A 22,343-nucleotide genomic window follows, 5' to 3' on the forward strand; every position below is an offset into this window, starting at 1 on the left:
GCCACTTGAATTTTCATCTGTTGATTATAATCCTGCATTCATTATTAAGTTTTCATCCTTGTTTTTTAAGCACAAGCTTAAAGAATGCTTGGCAATGCTCATTATTAAGACAAAACCATATCCCAGGTGGATGTGAGACTATTCCATTATCAGAATAAAGGATTAAGGACATGGTGTAGACAAAAAAAACCTCTGCTTTTGTAGGAAACCTCTTTGAAATGCAAGGACAGGAAGTGAGAGTGGAACAAGTCAGGTCACAAGGTGGAAAAGGAAGTTACAGTATCCGTCCATCCCTCCCTCTGGCTTATACGATATTTATGAAAAAGATGAAATTCAGTATCTTGAGTTTCTTTTATCTCTGGAATCTAAGCTACCACTATCTGGTAAAGATGGAATGAATGAAACACTCCCAGGAGGAACAGGACCCTGACAACTGCAGAGCTGATTACACCTCTGTTCCATAGCCAATGCAAAATTTTTGCCCAACTGTGGAACACGAGGCATTTTTAACGGCACCAAGTCTACGTTAGTGATAGTATACCTCACAGAATAAATCAGAACCAACAGAGACACTCACGAGCAACGATGTTTAAGATTTCTGACAGTTTAATTACATCATACCAGAGCTCTAGAACTCAATCGCAGGTTCAGTTCAATGAAGCGACAGGCATTCCTCTCCCTGAATTATTCTAAGGATCCAATTATAAAGCATAAACTCTCTAAAGATAAGTATCAGCTTGAAGTCTCAAATATAGGTGTCCAAGTACAAAATGTAAAATTGGCTTACATGTTTATATGGAAAACTCTCAGGACAGCAATAAATGTGCCTATTCATCCTACGCAGTATATGCACAAATCAAGGAAAACCTTGTTTTCTTCTTTTTTCAAGATTTTCTCAGTAGGTGAAAAAAAAAACTTTGGGTTTAATTAATCCCCTTAAGACTCAAAATCAGATTTATCACGTATATGTGTAAGTAGAGGGCCATCAACACACTGAAAATGTTTAATCACTAATATTTCCTGTGCCACATTATTCTGGAAAAGGAAAAACAGCTAGATTTTAAATGTCTAAAAAAGTCATAAAAATTGAAAACATTAAGATTCATTTATTTATTCAAATATTTATTAAACTCCAACTATCTGCCAGACAGTGTTTTGAGTGCTGGGGTTATAGCAATAAACAACCCCAAAGCTCCGTTTGTACAGAACGCACGTGGGCAGACAGGCTACAAGCACACAAATAAGTTTTATGGGTATGTCAGGTGGCGGCAAATAGTCTGAAGAAGGGGTTAGTGAGGGGCAGTGAGGAAGAATCTTTTCAGAAAGGGGTCTTAGAAGCCCTCATTGATGAGGTACCATTGAGCAAAAACCATAAGGACATGAGGTTGTGAACCATGGATAGTCGAGGGAAGAACACATCAATTGGGAAACAGCAAGTCTGCTTACCAGTGGTAGTCAACCTGGTCCCTACCGCCCACTAGTGGGCGTTCCAGCTTCCATGGTGGGCGGTAGTGGAGCAACCAAAGTATAAATAAAAAGATAGATTTAACTATAGTAAGTTTTATAAAGATTTATTCTGCCAAACTTAGCGAAAATCTGACATAAAGTACTTGGTAAGTAATTATTATTATAGGCTTTAACTTGCTGTCACTCTGCTTTATAAATTTTATAAAGTACAGTTACTTCCCTACTTTATAAATCACCATTACTGTGGAACCAGTGGGCGGTTAGAAAATTTTACTACTAACAGAGATACAACAGTGGGCGGTAGGTCTAAAAAGGTTGACTACCCCTGTTTAAACAGTATACTGCTAATGGCAAGGCCTTTCAAACTTAGTTAATGGCAGTGCTGGGATTCAGCTGGTTCAAACTGGTTTGGTAGAACCAATATCTAGTTTTTTGTTGAGTTTCGAGAACCAGTTGTTAAAATGGCACTTGTAATCAGGGTTCTCTCTAAGGTGGGTGCCTGGGCAGCCGCCCAAAGTGGAAACCATAAATTTACATTCCTTACTATTTTTTAACTTTATCTGCACAACAGTGTATTTATTCTAAATGCCGTAGTGATGTTCATTCTGTCCATAGGTGAAAAAACTTGCAAGTGAGAATGCCAATCAAAAAGCAATATGGAAATGCCAGACCAGGCGGTGGCGCAGTGGATAGGGTGTTGGACTGGGACACAGAGGACCCAGGTTCAAAACCACGAGGTCGCCAACTTTAACATGGGCTCATCTGGTTTGAGCAAGGCTCACCAGCTTGAGTCCAAGGTTGCTGGCTTGAGCAAGGGGTCACTCGCTCTGCTGTAGCCCCCCCGGTCAAGTCACATATGAGAGAGAAATCAATGAACAACTAAGGTGCTGCAACAAAGAATTGATGCTTCTCATCTCACTCCCTTCCTGTCTGTCTCTCCCTCTCTCTGTCTCTCACACAAAAAAAGCAATATGGAAATACCATAAAGAAGTTTTAGTTTTTTATACCTCTTTTATTCTTAATTAAATATTAAATGCAGGAAATACTAAACTACCTTTCAGTATATTGTGTTTTTATACTTAAAACGGTCATTGGGGCAGAGAACTGGTTGTTAAATTATTTGAGTTCCAGGACTGGTTAATGGCAATCACTCTCCAATTGGATTCTACTCCAAGCTGTGTCCCCCAATCACGCATACAAGTCTTTTTGACTTATTAGCTATTGGTGTCATGGCTTGTCTGAAGCTGGTTCCCCCAAAATGACTGAAACGTTTTTAAAATGAATGTTTCAAAATAAGGAAAGACGCAATCAAAGTTAAAATACACCCTGATAGGGCCCTGGCCGGTTGGCTCAGCGGTAGAGCGTCGGCCTGGCCTGCGGGGGACCCGGGTTCGATTCCCAGCCAGGGCACATAGGAGAAGCGCCCATTTGCTTCTCCACCCTCCCCCCTCCTTCCTCTCTGTCTCTCTCTTCCCCTCCCGCAGCCAAGGCTCCATTGGAGCAAAGATGGCCCGGGCGCTGGGGATGGCTCCTTGGCCTCTGCCCCAGGCGCTAGAGTGGCTCTGGTCGCGGCAGAGCGACGCCCCGGAGGGGCAGAGCATCGCCCCCTGGTGGGCAGAGTGTCGCCCCTGGTGGGCGTGCTGGGTGGATCCCGGTCGGGCGCATGCGGGAATCTGTCTGACTGTCTCTCCCCGTTTCCAGCTTCAGAAAAATACAAAAAAAAAAAAAATACACCCTGATAGAGCATAATATGGTAGACACTACAAAAATGAAGAAAAAAGAAGGGAAACAATTAAAATTTAATCTGTGGGGGGGGAAAATGGAATGATTTGCTATGGGCAAGATATTTTTAAAGTCTATTGTAACTCAGCGCAATTTTAGGCTTTCATGAAAGGATGCTATGCCATCTGACTCACTTCCTGTTCCTCAATTCAAACCATGATTTCCCCACTCGCTTAAAAAGCGACTTTAGCCAGAACCTGTGCAGCCTGTGCAGAAGACGCACAAAACCTTATTCCTGTAACTTTGTGTATCCCTAAGCAACCTCTTCTCTTTATACAAAAAGAAACTATGTACTAGAAAATTTTCTCTACAAGAGGGGCTGTGAATGAGCAAATATGCCCTGATCATCTTTTTTTCTTTGGATTAGTTCAATCGCGTTATATTTTGAACCAATTTCCAACTTGATGTGTAATTAACTTGGGTCTTTCCTGCCTTTCTCGTTTTTCAAAGGGGAAAGAAATGTATACAGTACCTGATATTAGCTTCAGTTAGTTTTTTTTTGTTTTTTTTTTTTTGTATTTTTCTGAAGCTGGAAACGGGGAGAGACAGTCAGACAGACTCCCGCATGCGCCCGACCGGGATCCACCCGGCACGCCCACCAGGGGCGATGCTCTGCCCACCAGGGGTGACGCTCTGCCCCTCTGGAGCGTCGCTCTGCCGAGACCAGAGCCACTCTAGCGCCTGGGGCAGAGGCCAAGGAGCCATCCCCAGCGCCCGGGCCATCTTTGCTCCAATGGAGCCTTGGCTGCGGGAGGGGAAGAGAGAGACAGAGAGGAAGGAAGGGGGGGGGTGGAGAAGCAAATGGGCGCGTCTCCTGTGTGCCCTGGCCAGGAATCGAACCCAGGTCCCCCGAACGCCAGGCCGACACTCTACCGCTGAGCCAACCGGCCAGGGCCAGCTTCAGTTAGTTTTAAACATTATATTTAGGGGACATAGTTTCAATTTTACATAAAAATGCTGTGTGTAAGTTCTTTAATTATGGTATACAATGATGATACTGATAATTAACTGATCAGTGTTGAATGGTGGTAAAAGGTATTTAAATTAGCAGTTAATATTCTTTTATCTCGTGGTCGTGATTGCTTTTCCCTAATGGTTAGTGATATTAAGCACCTTTTCATGTTACGTACTGGCCATCTGTATTGCTTCTTTGGAAAAATGTTTACTCAGATTATTTTTTTTTTAAGATTTTATTTATTCATTATAGAGAGGAGAGAGAGAGAGAGAGAGAGAAGGGGGAGGAGCAGGAAGCATCAACTCCCATATGTGCCTTGACCAGGCAAGCCCAGGGTTTTGAACCGGCAACCTCAGTGTTTCCAGGTTGACGCTTTATCCACTGCGCCACCACAGGTCAGGCTCAGATTATTTTTTAATTAGACTTTTGTTCTATTGAGTTGTAGGAGTTCTTTATATATTTTGGACATTAACCCCTTAGCAGATATGATTTGCATATGCTCTCTACCATTCCGTAGGTTGGCCTTTCATTTTGTGGATGTTCTCCTTTGCTGTACAGAGCTTTTAATTCAATGTAGTCCCACTTATTTTTGCTTTTGTTGACTCCAAAATCTCATTGCCAAGACTTGATATCAAGGAGCTTACTGCCTATGTTTTCTCCTAGGGGTTTTATGGTTTCAGGTCTTATGCTCAAGTTTTTAATTCATTTTTCAAGTTTTCTGTAAGGTACAAGATAGTGGTGTGGTCTACTTTCGTTCTCTGGCATGTGGATATCCAGTGTCCCCAACATCATTGACTGACAATCCCTCTCCCATTGTATACTGTTGGCTCCTTCGTTTGTAAACAGACGACATACACATGGATTTATTTCTGGGATATATTCTGTTTTGTTGATGCCAGAGTCTGTTTTTTTGCTGCCACATATTGTTTTAACTCCTCTGGCTTTGTAATATAATTTGAAATCAGGAAGCAAAATGCCTCCAGCTTTGTTCTTCTTTCTCAAGATTGCTTTGGCTATTCGGGGTTTTATGTGGTCATGTTAGAAGGTAGTAGAAAATTGGGTTTGAGAGGAAGGTGGATTTTGAATACTGCGCTAAGTTGTATAAACTTTGTTCCGTAGGCAAAGAGGAGTCACAAACATTTAAGGAGAAGCATGCATACCATTCTTTTGAATGCTAGGAGAGGGACTGAGAACATCTGGAAGGTGGCTTGGAAAAGGAGAGAGCAAAACCCGAGAAACCAGTATGAAGAGGACTCAGATTGTCTGTTCAGCTGATCACAGGATAAAGCCTAAATTTGGGCAGAAGGAGCGGAATTTAAGAGTGTTGCTCCTTTCAGAGGTGTAACACAGACTGACCTTGATCATTCAGTTGATGGTGGTAGGACTTGTCTAAAAGAATAAGGAAAGGGTTGGTTTTAGAGGTGATGGGTATGTTTGGTACCTGCTTGTAGTGATCGTGTTATGGGGTGCATATATATGTCTAAGCTCATCCAGATGTTTATGTTACATGTATGCATTTTTTTGTATAGCAATTATACTTCGAGGAAGCTAAGAAAGAGAAAGGTAAAGGAAGAAAGTGTGGACAGTGGGGCCTTTGTGTAGTTTGGAAACCTGGAAGAGATGTACTGGAGGCTGACCAGGATTTCAGACTGGGTTATATTTTTATCCAGAAGACACTCAGGAGAGAGGTCTGGCAATCTGAACTTCTGGTTATGAACACGGCAGAAGCCAAGGGAAGGAGGCAGTACCCAGGAAAGGTGAGGGGGCAGAGGAAGTGTTAGGAAAGCGTTTGGTGCCCTGAGAAAGATACGGTATCACCTAAGCGGTAACTGGTTATAAAACATTTAATTTTAGTCCAATCATGAGGAAACAAGCAGGCAGATGCAAATTGAAGAACATTTTATAGAACTGGCTGGACCGCTACTAAAACCTCACAAACAATGTTATGGAGAGGCTGGGGAAGTGTTCTAGATTAAAGGAGCATAAAGAGACATGGTCACTGAATGCACAGCATGAATCCTGATTGGATCCTCAACACAAAAAGCTATACAGAATATTATTGGCAGAACTGGGGCTATTTGAACTTAAATTAAATATTAAAGTATTGTATCCGTGTTAATTTCCCTGAGTGTCCTAATTCTAGTGTAGACTATTTTTCACCTTGGAAGATACATGTTGGAGGATTGAGGGGTAAAGTATCATTATATATGAAATATAACCATTAAATGGGTTAGTGGAGTGAAAAACTATACACATGCATAAATATACATATAAAATATAAATGAATATACACACATATATAAATGTTAATATATATATATATGGATAAATAGATATGACTATAAATAAAGCAAATGTGGCAAAATGTTGAATTAACTGTAATTCTGCCATTAGTTTAAAATTGTTCTAAATCAGAAGCTAACGAGTCATGGAACATAAGGACTTGTCAGGAAGTCCTAGGCTCCTGAGTGTGTTTCTTTGTCTTTTCCAATAGAATGTAAGCTTCATTAGGATACTCTCCCAGTTAAAAAAATGTTTCCACACATACATGGTTTACAAGAGACATACCAGCGATAAGAATCTCATGGCACGGGGAAGCACTCCCCTCATTAGACAGATCACCTAGTATAAGTTCACCCACACATCACTTTAAAAAGTCACTGGGGTTGTAAATCTTTAAATATTCTTTGAAGTACAACTCTCTATCCAGAATATAGTTCAGGAAACTCCAGCCTTACTGTATAGAGCAGGGGTTGGGAACTTTTTTGGCTGAGAGAACCATGAACGCCACATATTTTAAAATGTAATTCCGTGAGAGCCATACAACGACCCATGTACATTACGCATTATCCAATAAAAATTTGGTGTTGTCCCGGAGGACAGCTGTGATTGGCTCCAGCCACCCGCAACCATGAACATGAGCGGTAGGAAATGAACAGATTGTAATAGATGACAATGTTTTCTATTTTTAACATTATTATTTTTATTAAAGATTTGTCTGCGAGCCAGATGCAGCCATCAAAAGAGCCGCATCTGGCTGGCGAGCCATGGGTTCCCGACCCCTGGTTTAGAGCGTCAAAGCAGGAGGATGCCTATTGCCTGTATTTAAACACCTGTGTGCATCCTTTAAGAAGACAGTTGGGGTTTTTCTTCTTAAATAACGTTGGTATATACAGTTAAAAAAAATCTTTAGATTTAGCCTTTTCTTTTAGAACCAACTTGACAACAGAGCCTATCCGTTTTATATTGGCAAGTTATCTCTTAGCGTATCCCGCCCCTGCGAGTCAGCACTTTCATCCTTGTATGCAGTTCTGCCACGATCCCCTCAGCTCCACAAACCAGCAGGACCACAGCCTGATGTGAATTTTACTTTGGGTGCTTTCAAGGGCACGCTGCCTCTTTGCCAGTGTTGACAGGCCTGAATAATTAATGCTTCTCAGCACGCAGGGCCCTGAATCTCACCGCGCGCACACGCGACTGTTTCACATGCTTTGCTTACTTCAAAAAAAAGGGGAAACCCTGCAGTAGGGAACAACAGCGCTACGAACACTCCGCTGCTTTGGGGATTTACAGACTGTGCAAAGGCAGACAATGGTTTTCATACGCTGAGTGATCTGTCCCAGTTCCAACAGTCCATTAGCTGCATTCAGATCTCATGTGGAGACAGGATCTGTGCAGACCCTGCCCTGCATTACTATACTAAGGTGTGGGAAGGGCAAGGAAATGGTGCAAACCGCTCTGCCTTCACAAAGGAGATGAAAGCTGCCTTTCCTACAAGGTTGGACTTCTCTGGAGGCTATACTTTTGCCCACTGCTCGAGGTTCTTGAAGTTCATCAGATTGGCTCCCGCCACCTTTCCTTTCTCTTAAATACACTCATCCCCTAAGTGCCCTCATCCACCTTCCCCAATCGTCCTTGATTCCTAAGGGCCTTGCCACCAAGGTGATGAGCCGCCCACTCTGGCCTTACCCAGCCCGGAGAGCCCCCCTCCCCCACTGGGAGGCCACATCTTAGATGTAGGCATTGCTTGCAAGTAGTATTTTACTTCCATGATATCCAACTGTTGAATGTTCCTGGCCATGGTCCCTACTTTCCCACCATAAAATTCACTCATACCCGTGAGCCTTCCTTTCTGTCCCATCAAGTCTGGTTAGGTATGCTGCCTTTCTATATGCTACTCTCATGGAAGATCTTCAGTCCACAGTGGATTCCTTAACACTACGATGCAACAGAGCTTTAAGTGTGAGGGCTTAAGAGTCATAGGTCTCTTCCTTTTTGTAAGGTATCAAGAGGATCAAGTACACTGTGTCCGTAAAGTCATGGTGCACTTTTGACCGGTCACAGGAAAGCAATAAAAGACGAAAGAAATGTGAAATCTGCACCAAATAAAAGGGAAACTCTCCTAGTTTCATACCCATTCAGTGCAGTTCAGCGCACATTTTTAGGGCTCCTTAGGTAGCTATCCCGTATAGCCTCTACAGACTTATCACTGACTGATGGCCTACCAGAACGGGGTTTCTCCACCAAACTGCCGGTTTCCTTCAACTGCTTATCCCACCCAGTAATGTTATTCTTATGTGGTGGCGCTTCGTTATAAATGCACCGATAGTTATGTTGCATTTTGGTCACAGATTCGAATTTAGCGAGCCACAGAACACACTAAACTTTCCTCTGTACTGTCCACATCTCGAATGGCATGGCCGTGGGCTGCTCCGCTGTATACACAGTGTTACGTCATCCTCTGCGCATGCGCACATGCTGCCACGTCATCCTACAGAAACTGGGAGGGTTTTCCTTTTATGTGGTGCAGATTTCACATTTCTATCGTCTTTTGTTGCTTTCCTGTGACCAGTGAAAAGTGTACCATGACATTACGGACACAATGTATAACCAGTTGGGGACCCAGCGAAAAGGAAGCAGAGCCTGGGGCTAACTCATGCTGAGCCTTAAAGGAGGCTGGACCAAGTATTTGTGGGATTCATACCCTCCCCATTGTCTAGCCTAGCACAGGAGAAAACCCAATAAGCAGACGGCTGTAACCCCTGGACATGGCCATTTTAACAATGGATCCATTAGCACCGCGAAATGCTTTGTTTTGACCTTCTTTGACCATTCATGCTCCATGAACTACTCCAGTTTTCTTAGGACCAAGTCCTAAGCAGACAGACCCATCCTTTACCTCAGCACTCCCTTCCCTGTTACTTGGTAGTAATTCCTAAAGTGTTTCGAGTTTCCTCAAGCCTCACTCATTTTCAAGATTACCTGGTCTTTTATTTCACTGAAAAGACAGAAACCCTCCAATTTTCCTTCTTGGCTGAAAATGCTTTCACAGAAGTGGCTGATGCATTTACAGCGAGCCAATGAGCTGCAATTTATTTCCGTTGCCCTGGGGCCCCTTTCATCACTTGACCCTCTGCCCACGTCTTCCTTGAACCCATGCCCGCTCCCACTTATTCACTACCCCATCACCCATCTGGAGTCTTCCCCAAGGCGCCGTATCCAAGCATGGCCCGAGCTATCAGTTCTGGGGAGCTCAATCTCAAATCTCTCCAGCCTCTTACGCCAGTTCCGGACCTGCATTTTAACTTCTTTCCGGACATGCCTTACATCTGCCAGTTCCTCACACACAGTATGTCCGCAGTCAAAAGGATCACTGTATTCTTCCAGCCAAACTCTCTCCCCTCATGTCCTCACCTCCCGTTTCCCAGGCAGTCCTCTGGGGCTGGTACTCTATTTTCAAATAATAACCTCGCAGCCATCCTCTCCCATCCCCTCCCCGACATGTCTCAAGTGTAAGCCCTCAGAACTCCCGTAACTTCTCCTAACTGATCTTTTCACCTACAGATATTCTATTTGGGGCCAGATACAGCTGCCAGATGGTATCTTTTTTATTTTATTTTATTTTATTTTTTTGTATTTTTCTGAAGCTAGAAACGGGGAGAGACAGACTCCCGCATGCGCCCGACCAGGATCCACCCGGCACGCCCACCAGGGGCGACGCTCTGCCCCTCCGGGGCGTCGCTCTGCCGTGACCAGAGCCACTCTAGCGCCTGGGGCAGAGGCCAAGGAGCCATCCCCAGCGCCCGGGCCATCTTTGCTCCAATGGAGCCTTGGCTGCAGGAGGGGAAGAGAGAGACAGAGAGGAAGGAGAGGGGGAGGGGTGGAGAAGCAGATGGGCCCTTTTCCTGTGTGCCCTGGCCGGGAATCAAACCCGGGACTTCTGCACGCCAGGCCAATGCTCTACCACTGAGCCAACCAGCCAGGGCCCAGATGGTATCTTTTAAAGTATTTTTTACCTGGTTATGATTTTCAGTGGCCAAAATGAGTCAAACGCCTCTGCCCAACGTTCATGTCACTATAACATGACCGCACCTTCCTCTGCAGCCTTATTCCACCACCTGCTGCTTGGACCCTATCTTTCTAATTGGACTGTGGGCTCTTTCCTGCTCCTTGGCCCAAGGTCTTCCTATCTACATCTTCAGTTATGCTATTTCTTCCTTAAAGTATGTGTGGTCTCCACTCCATCCTTTGGAGCCCTTCACAAATGCCAATTCATCACCAACTCCCCTCTGCTCTCCAAAATGAATGAAACTCGAATACCATGCTGCCCTTGTTCTGAATGGTTGGCCCTTTTAGGATTAGGGACCACTCATCTTTGCACCCCTAAAACACTTATGACAATGCCTCATGCAGAAATGACATTGGGTCATTTAGCTGATGATCTGAACCGCTCAGCAAACAGGTCACCCTTTCCGGACCTTCAGAAACAAGCAAACTCCAGGAGGAGCTCAGAGGGACACTTACCCACGGATTCTGAAGTCTGACTTCCGACCACGCGCAGCAGCATGGGTTGGCTGCTGTCTGACCTCTGAAGAGAGGTCGAAGGAGACGAGACAGTGGTACCGTTCACCTTGGCCTCTGCTTGGGGCTGACGCATGCAAAAGAAAACAGTTATTTTTCAGAGCAAACACTCAAATATATAAACATAAACCATTATAGACATTCAGGACTCAGAAATGATGACCCTTTCTACTTAAACACCTCTGAAAGCTCGTTAAATTTGCATCCAAAAGAAAATGATTTTTCAGAGCAAACACTCAAATATATAAACATAAACCATTATAGACATTCAGGACTCAGAAATGACCCTTTCTACTTAAACACCTCCGAAAGCTCCTTAAATTTGGGAAACTTCACTATGGATGTGATCCGTGAATATTGTCTTCGTATCTGAACTGCATGCGCTCCCTTAAATGTTTGAATTACAGCTACAGTGCAACAAGACATAGAAAATCACTAAACTAAAAGATTTAGAATGTCATGTGAGAATGGCGAACCATGTGCGTGGGACCACAAAAATGTAGTGGAGAATTCCTATTTTTGTGAAGTATTGAGTAGCAAGATGGAGAGAACATATCCAAAAATTTAAAATGCCCAGAAAGCCAGGACAATGTGCATGTATCTTATGTTTCCAGTGGAGGCTTAAAAACATCTTTGTAGGAAACAATCTTAAATAATAACAACACATTAATTCTCCTCGTATCCCTTGACATCTAGCACATGCTAGGTATTCAACACGCTGATGCTTGCTGCACTGCTAAAGAGGAGTTCTGCTTTTCAGTTTTGTTCAAGAGGGGAAAGCACGTTTCTGTCAAGGCCCCGAGTTAGAGGGAGGAGGGCCTCACTTGCTCCAGCAGCTGCCTGAGCCGGTGTAGCTGGGACTCCAGCTGTTTGTTGTGGTCTTCCAGGATCTGCATCCGGGCCTCCAGGCGGCCTTTGTGCTGGCGCAGGAGCTTGGCCTCAGCTATGAGCTCGGCATCCCGCGGACTCGGAGGAGAGGTGGGCATCATTTCAGGGGGCGACGGCAGTGGGGACAGGCCTTTGTGATCGTGCTGCTGCTTTAGGCGATCGTACTCTGCCTGCAGATTTCTGTTGGTATCAGAAAAGTAAATAAAAAAAAAAAAAAGAGAAGAAAAGGAAAAAAAGTAAGTTAAATATCATCAACCAGATTTCATGTAACATGGCAGAGATGCACCTGACCACCACCAAACACAAGAGCAGGCAGAGAGGACTTCATGAATGGACTTTATGATGACGATCTTAGCAATGCTAGAAACACAAAATAAAACGGGAAGCGTCTGCCCGGTGTGTGAGGGGAGATGCTTTTCCACCTTTTATTTTATACTAAAAGCCTGAAAGTGCTATGTTCAGACAAGTCAGCAGCAAAGGATTTCATCGTTTTATAAATACTTCTTTATCATGTCACGCGATTACAATTTTCATACCTTTAGCAACACTTCGGTTTGCTTAAAAAGATCATCAAATGTTTTCAATAGTAATGTAGGAGAACATAGTGATAACAGTGTACCCAGCACATTGCTTTAATACATTTAACATGTTTTCTTCAAATTTTTTTTGAAGAAATAAAATGTGACGGTTCAAGCTGAAGCTCCCCCCACATGCCCTGCTCAACACCGTGTGACACCCTCCTCACCATTGCCCCCGAAGGGATAACGCCATCCTCAATTCCACGTCTATCACGACCATGAATGCATCCACAAAGAGGAGAATGAACTTAAAAGATGCTGATATTTGGCTGTTTTTTACCTACCGAAATGGCCGTTTCATGTAATTCAATCCAATAGCATGATTATTCACGTTCTTAAACTTCACGTTTAAGAATGTACATACCATTCTAAGAGTTGCTTTTTGCCTTCAACACCGTTTTGGAAGTTTAATCCAAGTTGACTCATAAATAGTTCGCTATTTTAAGTGCTGTAAGGTATTATTCTGCTGCTTGAATGTGCCAACAACATTCTCCTGTCAATGGATATTTAAGTTTCCAACTTTTCACAATTACAAACAATGATGCAATGAACTTCCTTCTACCTGTCTCCTGGGATACCTGTTTAAGAGATTCTTTACAGAACACATCTAGATGTGGAATTCTGGAGTTTTAGCAACAGTAACATTGCTACATATTGCCAAATTGCTCTGGTAAGTGCTTTGCCAATATACTCTCTTACCAGCAGTGAAGGAGGGTTCCCATTAAGCCATGTCTTCATCAGCTACTTGGGGTTACATCGAACTTTTAAATATTGGCCAATCTGACGGGTGTATTTTGATTTGTACATCCCTGATTACTGGTGAGGTTGAACTTTTATGTTTATTGGCTTGTCGTGTTTCCTTTACCCATTCCCCCACTGGACTTTATTTTATTTTATTTTTTTACAGAGACAGAGAAAGAGGGATAGACAGGGACAGACAGACAGGAAAAGAGAGAGACGAGAAGCATCAATCATTAGTTTTTCATTGCGAAACCTTAGTTGTTCACTGATTGCTTTCTCATATGTGCCTTGACCGTGGGCCTTCAGCAGACCGAGTAACCCCTTGCTCGAGCCAGTGACCTTGGGTCCAAGCTGGTGAGCTTTGCTCAAACCAGATGAGCCCGCGCTCAAGCCGGCGACCTACGGGTCTCGAACCTGGGTCCTCCGCATCCCAGCCTGACACCCTATCCACTGCGCCACCACCTGGTCAGGCTGGACTGCCAGTTTCTTATTAAAGTTCAGGCTCGGGGGGCTTATTCCTTTGCCAGCTATGTGTGCAAGTGTTATCTCCCACCTGAATCTCTGTGTAGCGTATCTTGAACTTTGTGGCATCCTGCTGCACAAAAAAACAAATAATATATTCCTTCAAGTTTTCTGCTTTTTATGTTTTGCTTGAGAAAAACTTTAGGTTTAGAACTTTACTCACTCTTCTGTGCTTGGTGGGAACATAAAATCAACGTTTACTTTCCCCCATAGATAACTTATTAAGCCAGGCCCATTCACTGGTAGCTCTTTCCCCCAATGATCTCTAATGGCAACAAGAGTCCAAAATGACACGTGTGCTTCTGAGCTCTCTATTCTATTTCGTTGGTTTCGCTGTATGTCCTCTCTGTGCAGAAGCCACAGCAGAGCTTTAGGTAAGCTGGTGTCTGGTAGGTTTGCCTATTCCCACATTGTTCTCCCTTAAAATGGTCTTGGCTCTGATCCCTTTGATCTTCCCTATGACTTCAGTGTCACCTTTTCATCCAAAAATTCTTGGTGAAATCTGGGTCTGAATCACGTTGAATTTACCGAGTCAAGGGGGAAGAACAGACTTCACGTTTCTGAGTCTTCACATCCCGGAACGTGGAGAACCTCTGCTCATCCTCCGCTCCGTCTCATTTCACACCCACGAATAATGTGGAGTAATTTATGGTGCCTTCTCCTCTTTTACAGTGCTTTTCAGGTTGAATGCTTTAATCCTTAGTTTTTATTTTTATGCTTTTTAATAAGTACTATAAGTTTAGGGTTACAGAGTTCCTTCTTGTTTTAGAATTGCTGGGAATACAATTCCCATTGAGGGTATTTCCGGTAGTTGATACCTGGTGACTGAATCAAACTCTTTGATGATATCTTTTTTCCAGTTACAATAAATACCAAAATAAGAGGACAGATTTCTGTGGTTTGCAGGTGATATTTCATCAGGCGAGAGAACTTCTTATCCACAAATGTGGGAGCTCTGTATCTCTGAGAAAAGCCACAACGTGCAAATGAGGCAAGTTTTCCCATTATCCAGTTGGAGAAAGTAAGATCATATATCAGGATCACATTTTCTGTTAGGAAGGTATTTCCTGTGGTTCACTACCTTGGACAGGGGATGGCATGTCTTCCAAAATGCTGGATCTCCACAATAAAGGACAAATAAAATCCAATCTATTTTCCTGGCTTTCATTTTTTTTTTTAAAGCTCTACCCTGCACCTAATGTTACAAGTATTCTAGGAATTTGTTTAAAGTCATGAGGGAAATCAGTATCTGATCTTTTTCATCTTCAGGAGTATAATCTCCTATCTGTCTCGACTGAAATCCCAGCAGCTCTCAATCTTTAAGGATACTCGTGTGTGTTATTTGTTTCATAATAATCTGTTTTGGGAAAGCAGTTAACAAGTAGAGATTTAGCGAAATAAGTTTACCCTCAGCCAGATTCTGCATATCGGTCCACTACGTGGGAAGCAAGGTATGTAGTGTGTACATTTATGATAGCCAACCTCTGTTCACTTAACTGACAATCATCTAAATGTTTCTGTGAACTTGAAGGACGGTTTCACTTGACAGGAACTATCTTCTATTTTTTCCTCTTGTATTCACTAAAAGACATTCACCGTCACTGAAATGTCCCACTGGTAACAACTTTTTTTTTTTTTTTTTGTGTCAGAGACAGAGAGAAAGAGTCAGAGAGAGGGACAGACAGGCAGGAATGGAGAGAGACGAATAGTATTGATTCTTCGCTGCGGCACCTTAGTTGTTCATTGATTGAGTTGTTCACTGATTGCTTTCTCATATGTGCCTTGACCGGGGGCTACAGAAGACTGAGTGACCCCTTGCTCAAGCCAGTGACCTTGGGCTTCAAGTCAGTGACCTTTGTGCTCAAGCCAGCGATCATGGAGACATGTCTATGATCCCACACTCAAGCTAGCAACCCTGCGCTCAAACTAGCAACCTCGGGGTTTCGAACCTGGGTATTCTGCATCCCAGTCCAACGCTCTATCCACTGCGCCACCGCCTGGTCAGGCTAGTAACACAGTTTTATGTAGATTCCTATTCAGGATTTCTCTTTCTACTATACTGGGTCATCCACAATGTTCTGTTTGGAAAATTGTGCTACTCTCCTGAAGTACACATCTACAAACAAAGGATTACTATCCCGCCACTTGTCACAATGGTGCTGACATTTTATAGAGAGGTCTTCCTTGGAATCCTGATCCTCTGGGTTTAGTGGTCTATAGAGCTCTCCTTCAGTGAGTTATTTATAAGTGCCTTTGCTCAGAAAACATGGTTTAGTATATACAACACATTACATTTCTGTTTTCATGTATTCCAGCGAAATACAGAAAAGGTCATCTGAATCAGCCAGGGCTTCCCGAAGCGGAGCTGTAAAGAATACCAATTGCTCCTAAGTAGAGCCTTTCTTGCCTTCCCAGATGTTTGAATTTCTCTCGGGAGACCATTCCCTTAAAAACTGACATCCTTCTTCAGTTCTGAAGATTTTCGGCTATTATAGCTTCAAACGCCGCTTCTCTGCCATTTTCTCCAGTCTCTTTCGGCAACGTCTATTAGGTATATTTTAGAGCCTTGTGGTCAATTCCCCATCTATTGCAATTGCTCAGTTATATTTCTTATCTTTTTCTCTTAGCACTGTGTCTAGTCAGGTCCTCAGAATCATCTTTTAATTCTCTTGTTACTGGGTCCACTCTAGAATTTATCCTGGGTTTCACAGCTTCAATGATAGTTTTTATTTCCCAAGTCTTTTTCAGATCTATCTGTTCATCTATTTCTGTTTCTTGTTATTATTTTTTTTTTAATAAATGGTGTTACTTTATATCTTTGAGCATCCTAAATGTACTTACCTGTAAGCCATCCTTATTGATCTACTGTCCTTATTGACTGTCATCTAGGTTTAATTCATCTTTTGATGGTCCAGTTGGAAGGACCATCTCACCACTTTAATGTGTTTTGGAGATGTATTTGGAAAGGGACGCAGTAGGTGTGTTTTCCTCTCCTCTGGAATTCAACTGTCTCCATGAAGTGGTGGTGTGCTGGCGACCACCTGCCATTCAGAGGCCTCTAGTCTGTAGGAGCTAGATCTCAGACTGGGAATGTGCAGCAGCCGCGCTGAACAGCATGAGTGCGATTACTGTGAACCGCACCACCGGAAGCATGGCACATGCCGGGGAGTAAGGCTCTGATTCTGTCCTTCCCAACTGCACTCCTCACCTCTTCTCCAGGCTCTACCCGTTAGGTCCATGGCTGCATACAGTTCTTTTTCTATTTCATTTCAAGTACACGTATGCCTATGCATGTGTCTCTCTAGGTATGTGTTTGCAGGGCCCTGATTTCAAATGTCTGGCTCTGGGCCCCCACCTTGCGAGGAGAATTGTAATTCTTGTTATGACAGCAGAAGCTGAAAGCCCGCTTTGCCCCACAACACACTGCTCACTGTGCTTTCCTTCCTTCTTTCCATTTTCGGTCTATAGAGATATTTTAAAGCCCAGCTATGGACCCTGGCTGGTTGGCTTAGCGGTAGAGCATTGGCCCAGTGTGTGGAAGTCCCGGGTTCAATTCCAGGCCAGGGCACCCATCTGCTTCTCCACCCTTTCCCCTCTCCTTTCTATCTATCTCTCTCTTCTCCTCCTGCAGCCAAGGCTCCACTGGAGCAAAGTTGGCCTGGGCGCTAAGGATGGCTCCATGGCCTCCACCTCAGGTGCCTGAATGGCTCTGGCTGCAACAAAGCAATGCCCCAGATGGGCAGAGCATCACCCACTGGTGGGCATGCCAGGTGGATCCCGGTTGGGCACATGTGGGAGTCTGTCTGCCTCCTAGCTTCTAACTTTGGAAAATCCCCCACCCCCCAAAAAAAAGCCCAGCTATGTCTTTGTCCTGTGCTGCCTACTACTAGATAAATGGCAGGAGCCAAGGAAGATGCCTTAAAGCAAGAGCTAATGTGATCTTAATCAGAAGCCTATCAGGACAATGTTCCGTGAGCATTCATTCAAACCTAAATTTACCACAACAAAGAAGCCCGCTTCTCTTAAACAAGTACATGACATACATAAACCTTCTATTAAACTCAATAACAAACTTGATTTTGAGGGACAGTTTTTCCTCCTGAAGCTCTGAGGCAGGACAAGCTGTCCTGCCAAAAGTTTGAATAGCCAGAAATAGCTCAAAAGAGATATCTTGGCCAGAAATCAACTAAAATACCAAGTTATTTGATTTGAGCCTAAATTCTCTTTTAAAGGTATTCACAAATATTCACAAAGATTATCAAGAACAATTGATATTCTAATCAAGATGGCTATATTACCCAAAGCAATATACAAATTTAATGCAATTCCCATCAAACTTCCAATGACATTTTTTAAAGAAATAGAGCAAAAAATCATCAGATTTATATGGAACTATAAAAAACCCCGAATAGCCAAAGCAATCCTAAAGAAAAAGAATGAAGCTGGGGGCATTTCAATACCTGACTTCAAACTCTATTATAGGGCCACGACAATCAAAACAGCATGGTATTGGCAGAAAAATAGACACTCAGACCAATGGAACAGAATAGAAAGTCCAGAAATAAAACCACATATATATAGTCAAATAATTTTTGATAAAGGGGCCAACAACACACAATGGAGAAAAGAAAGCCTCTTTAATAAATGGTGCTGGGAAAACTGGAAAGCCACATGCAAAAGAATGAAACTGGACTACAGTCTCTCCCCCTGTACAAAAATTAACTCAAAATGGATCAAAGATCTAAACATAAGACCTGAAACAATTAAGTACATAGAAGAAGACATAGGTACTCAACTCAGGGACCTGGGTTTTAAAGAGCATTTTATGAATTTGACTCCACAGGCAAGAGAAGTGAAGGCAAAAATTAATGAATGGGACTACATCAGACTAAGAAGTTTTTGCTCAGCAAGAGAAACTGATAACAAAATAAACAGAAAGCCAACTAAATGGGAAATGATTTTTTCAAACGACAGCTCAGATAAGGGCCTAATATCCAAAATATACAAAGAACTCATAAAACTCAACAACAAACAAACAAACAATCCAATAAAAAAATGGGAAGAGGACATGAATAGACAATTCTCCCAGGAAGAAATACAAATGGCCAACAGATATATGAAAAGATGCTCATCTTCTTTAGCTATTAGAGAAATGCAAATCAAAACGGCAATGAGATACCACCTCACACCTGTTCGATTAGCTGTTATTAGCAAGTCAGGTAACAGCAAATGTTGGAGAGGCTGTGGAGAAAAAGGAACCCTCATACACTGTTGGTGGGAATGTAAAGTAGTACAACCATTATGGAAGAAAGTATGGTGGTTCCTCAAAAAACTGAAAATAGAACTACCTTATGACCCAGCAATCCCTCTACTGGGTATATATCCCAAAAACTCAGAAACATTGATACGTAAAGACACATGCAGCCCCATGTTTATTGCAGCATTGTTCACAGTGGCCAGGACATGGAAACAACCAAAAAGCCCATCAATAGATGACTGGATAAAGAAGATGTGGCACATATACACTATGGAATACTACTCAGCCATAAGAAATGATGACATCGGAACATTTACAGCAAAATGGTGGGATCTTGATAACATGATACGAAGCGAAATAAGTAAATCAGAAAAAAACAGGAACTGTATTATTCCATACGTAGGTGGGACATAATAGTGAAACTAAGAGACATTTATAAGAGTGTGGTGGTTACGGGGGGGGGGAGGGGGGAATGGGAGAGGGATAGGGGGTGGGGAGGGGCACAAAGAAAACAAGATAGAAGGTGACAGAGGACAATCTGACTTTGGGTGGTGGGTATGCAACATAATTGAATGACAAGATAACCTGGACTTGTTATCTTTGAATATATGTATCCTGATTTATTGATGTCACCCCATTAAAAAAATAAAATTATATAAAAAAAAAAAAAAAAAAAAAAAAAAAAAAAAAAAAAAAGCTATTTTGCAAAAAAAAGAACAATTGATATTCAAAGGGTTGAATTAGAAATAACTTGACTAAATGTTTCCCAATGACTGTGGTCATGGTTACAGAGCTGTGCTAGGGCGTCTTTTTGTTAGGGGCCGGGAAATGAAAACAGCCCTTATACATTGTCACTTTCTTGTATTTAAAACATGCATGCCAATACCTTTAAAAGTCTATCCTTACCGCTAGATTTTCTGGATGCAGTATTTAGAAAGCACAGGAGATCATTCCCACAAAAGATCAATGGCTACTTACCACTGTTCCAAGGTGAGTTGTTTGAAAGATTAAAACCGCAAGTATACATTTTATTCATTTTATCAACTGGCTATCACTTTATGGTGTTATCAATATATATTTTACTTTTCTTGAAGTTATATGAGTCCATTTCACCCCTACCGATTGTCTAATTATTAGAATGTGTGTGTAATCAATTCAATACAGATGAATATATGTCAGTGATAAGACAATGACTCCACAGAGAATCCATTTACATTCTTGATTATCTTGTAAATTATATTTCTCTGGTAGCTCCCTAAAGAACACTAATTCACATTCGCTGCACATGGCTTCTGTCATCACAGTTTCTTTCGGCAGCTAGTCATTCCAAAAAAAAAAAAAAAAAAAGGCTCCTATCCATTAATTTCTTCTTTGTCACTGAGCTTGAAACAATCCCTTCATTCTACAACTACATATGTATCTGATTAATTTTATGTCATCAAATACAAATGTGGATGTCCAGATAAAAATTATATTTAAAAAATTTTTTTTAGCTAAGTAAAAATTTTCTTAGCCAAGGAATAGATATGAGATGACCATTACTAGCTACACATTATGATTAAAAAAAATGAAATGACAACCATCTGGGTGTAATTCCTGTTAATTTACAGAGGCCAAGTGTTTTCAACATATGTCATGTACTCTTTAAATGGAACTTGCCTGCTTTGTGTAATTATATAGTTGTACAATGGTATTTTGAAATGAAGATCTGATGATCAATGTCTCTTAAACAGTATTCTACATTAAAGTGTATACCAAAGCACAAGCACACACAGCGTCTGTTTCATAAAATGAAAACAGCTACAAAGGTCTGCATCTGAAGAGAACAGGCCCGGAGAGATCGAGCTGTACCCTTGTACAAAATTAAAGGCGGCTAACTCACACCCACGGTCTGGACTCAGGCAAATGTAGTCAGTCATATAGAACTATTACAGCAATTATAAGTCTAGCAAATTAGCAATTTCTAAAAAAAAAAAAAAGATGAAGATACAGTTTGTATAATGTATTTTAAAAACTTGGACTTGCACAGAGCCTTTTCAATAATAAAAATAGTTCAAGCTATACTGGAAAGTTTTATCAAGCACAAAGTCAAAAATACCCCTATAGCAGATGGAAAAAGATATCAATGTGCCTTGGCATCACCAGTGTTAATTAAGGAGAGGCTACAGGGTGCAAAGTTAAAGTATGCACATTTTAGGGCTGCCTTAAGCAAAAGAGTAAAAATGTCAGGACTACCCCAGGCTCTTGTTTCTAATCTTCTTCTCTTTCTGAAGACTTCATTCATTTTAGAGAGGAGAGGGGAGGAGCAGAAGCATCAACTCCCATATGTGCCTTGACCAGGCAAGCCCGGGGTTTCGAACCAGGGACCTTAGCGTTCCAGGCCGACGCTTTATCTACGGCACCACCACAGGTCAGGCCAAGCTTCTTCTCTTAACATCGTCCCTTTTCACACTTTCAGAGCTCTTCCTTCCAACCCCTTTCCTACTGAAATCTGCTTAGTCTAAAGGTGTTACATGTAAGTTATTTAAACCTTACTGGGATTTTATAATAATGTGCCATTTCTTCCAGTAATATCTGCATTTTAAAAGAGATGCTAAAAAAAAAAAAAAGATGTTGAAGCATGTGAAGAAAAATAAGAATATTTTTGACATGTTGCATTTTGCATGCCTTTTACCACGCACGGCTGAGGAAGGGACATAGGAGAGGGGCGAGCAGTCAGAGAGGCCTTAAGTCATCATTAGGGCCTGCCCCTCTCTGAGGCTAGGAATCCCACTGAAGCATTCACCCCATCAAGAGAACTCATGGGCCAGTATGCTTTGTATTCCATAGGTCAACCTCCTTAGAGCCCTAACCAGCCCATCCTAAGTAGTCAGTGTTGAGTGTCGTTGTTGTTACTGCTTCCTCTGTAGATTCTGAACTCTTTAAATTTGGAAACTCAGGTGTGTTGAAAACTTTGTGTTAAAAGAAAACACATCTTAAATCAAAGCAGACTGGCAGAAAATGTACATAGAGACTGCTCAGAAACTGATAATGTTGTTCAACATTTGCTCTCTGTGAACATACTTGAGTCGTGGCTTTCCAGTAATTATTAGTGATACCCTTGACTTGGAAAATTATAGTATATTTTCCATCATCTGTATAAAATGAAACCACTGATGGAAGATGACCAGGAGGACATTTCCTAAGATTTGACAAAATCTGCTGGGCATACAAAATCCTCAGATTATGTGTGTGTTGATTACTGCTGTAATAAAATATCTGAACCAAGTCTACAGGGTTAATGTCGCTAGAT

At 42.1% G+C, this 22,343-nt stretch overlaps 1 protein-coding gene across 10 annotated transcripts in view; it reads right to left on the reverse strand.

The window, feature by feature from the left end:
• The window catches only part of DMD (dystrophin), a 1,890,745-nt gene that overhangs the window by 18,991 nt on the left and 1,849,411 nt on the right, over positions 1 to 22,343 (reverse strand). For all 10 annotated transcript variants that reach the window (XM_066356826.1, XM_066356825.1, XM_066356822.1 and 7 more), the window contains 2 exons: positions 11,890 to 12,133; positions 11,009 to 11,132 (listed from right to left, as the gene is read on the reverse strand). In XM_066356826.1, coding sequence (XP_066212923.1) covers positions 11,009 to 11,132; positions 11,890 to 12,133 — 368 coding nt within the window. The remainder of the gene's footprint in view (positions 1 to 11,008; positions 11,133 to 11,889; positions 12,134 to 22,343) is intronic.

This window comes from Saccopteryx leptura, chromosome X (assembly GCF_036850995.1).
Source record: "Saccopteryx leptura isolate mSacLep1 chromosome X, mSacLep1_pri_phased_curated, whole genome shotgun sequence".
Classification (NCBI taxonomy): domain Eukaryota; kingdom Metazoa; phylum Chordata; class Mammalia; order Chiroptera; family Emballonuridae; genus Saccopteryx; species Saccopteryx leptura.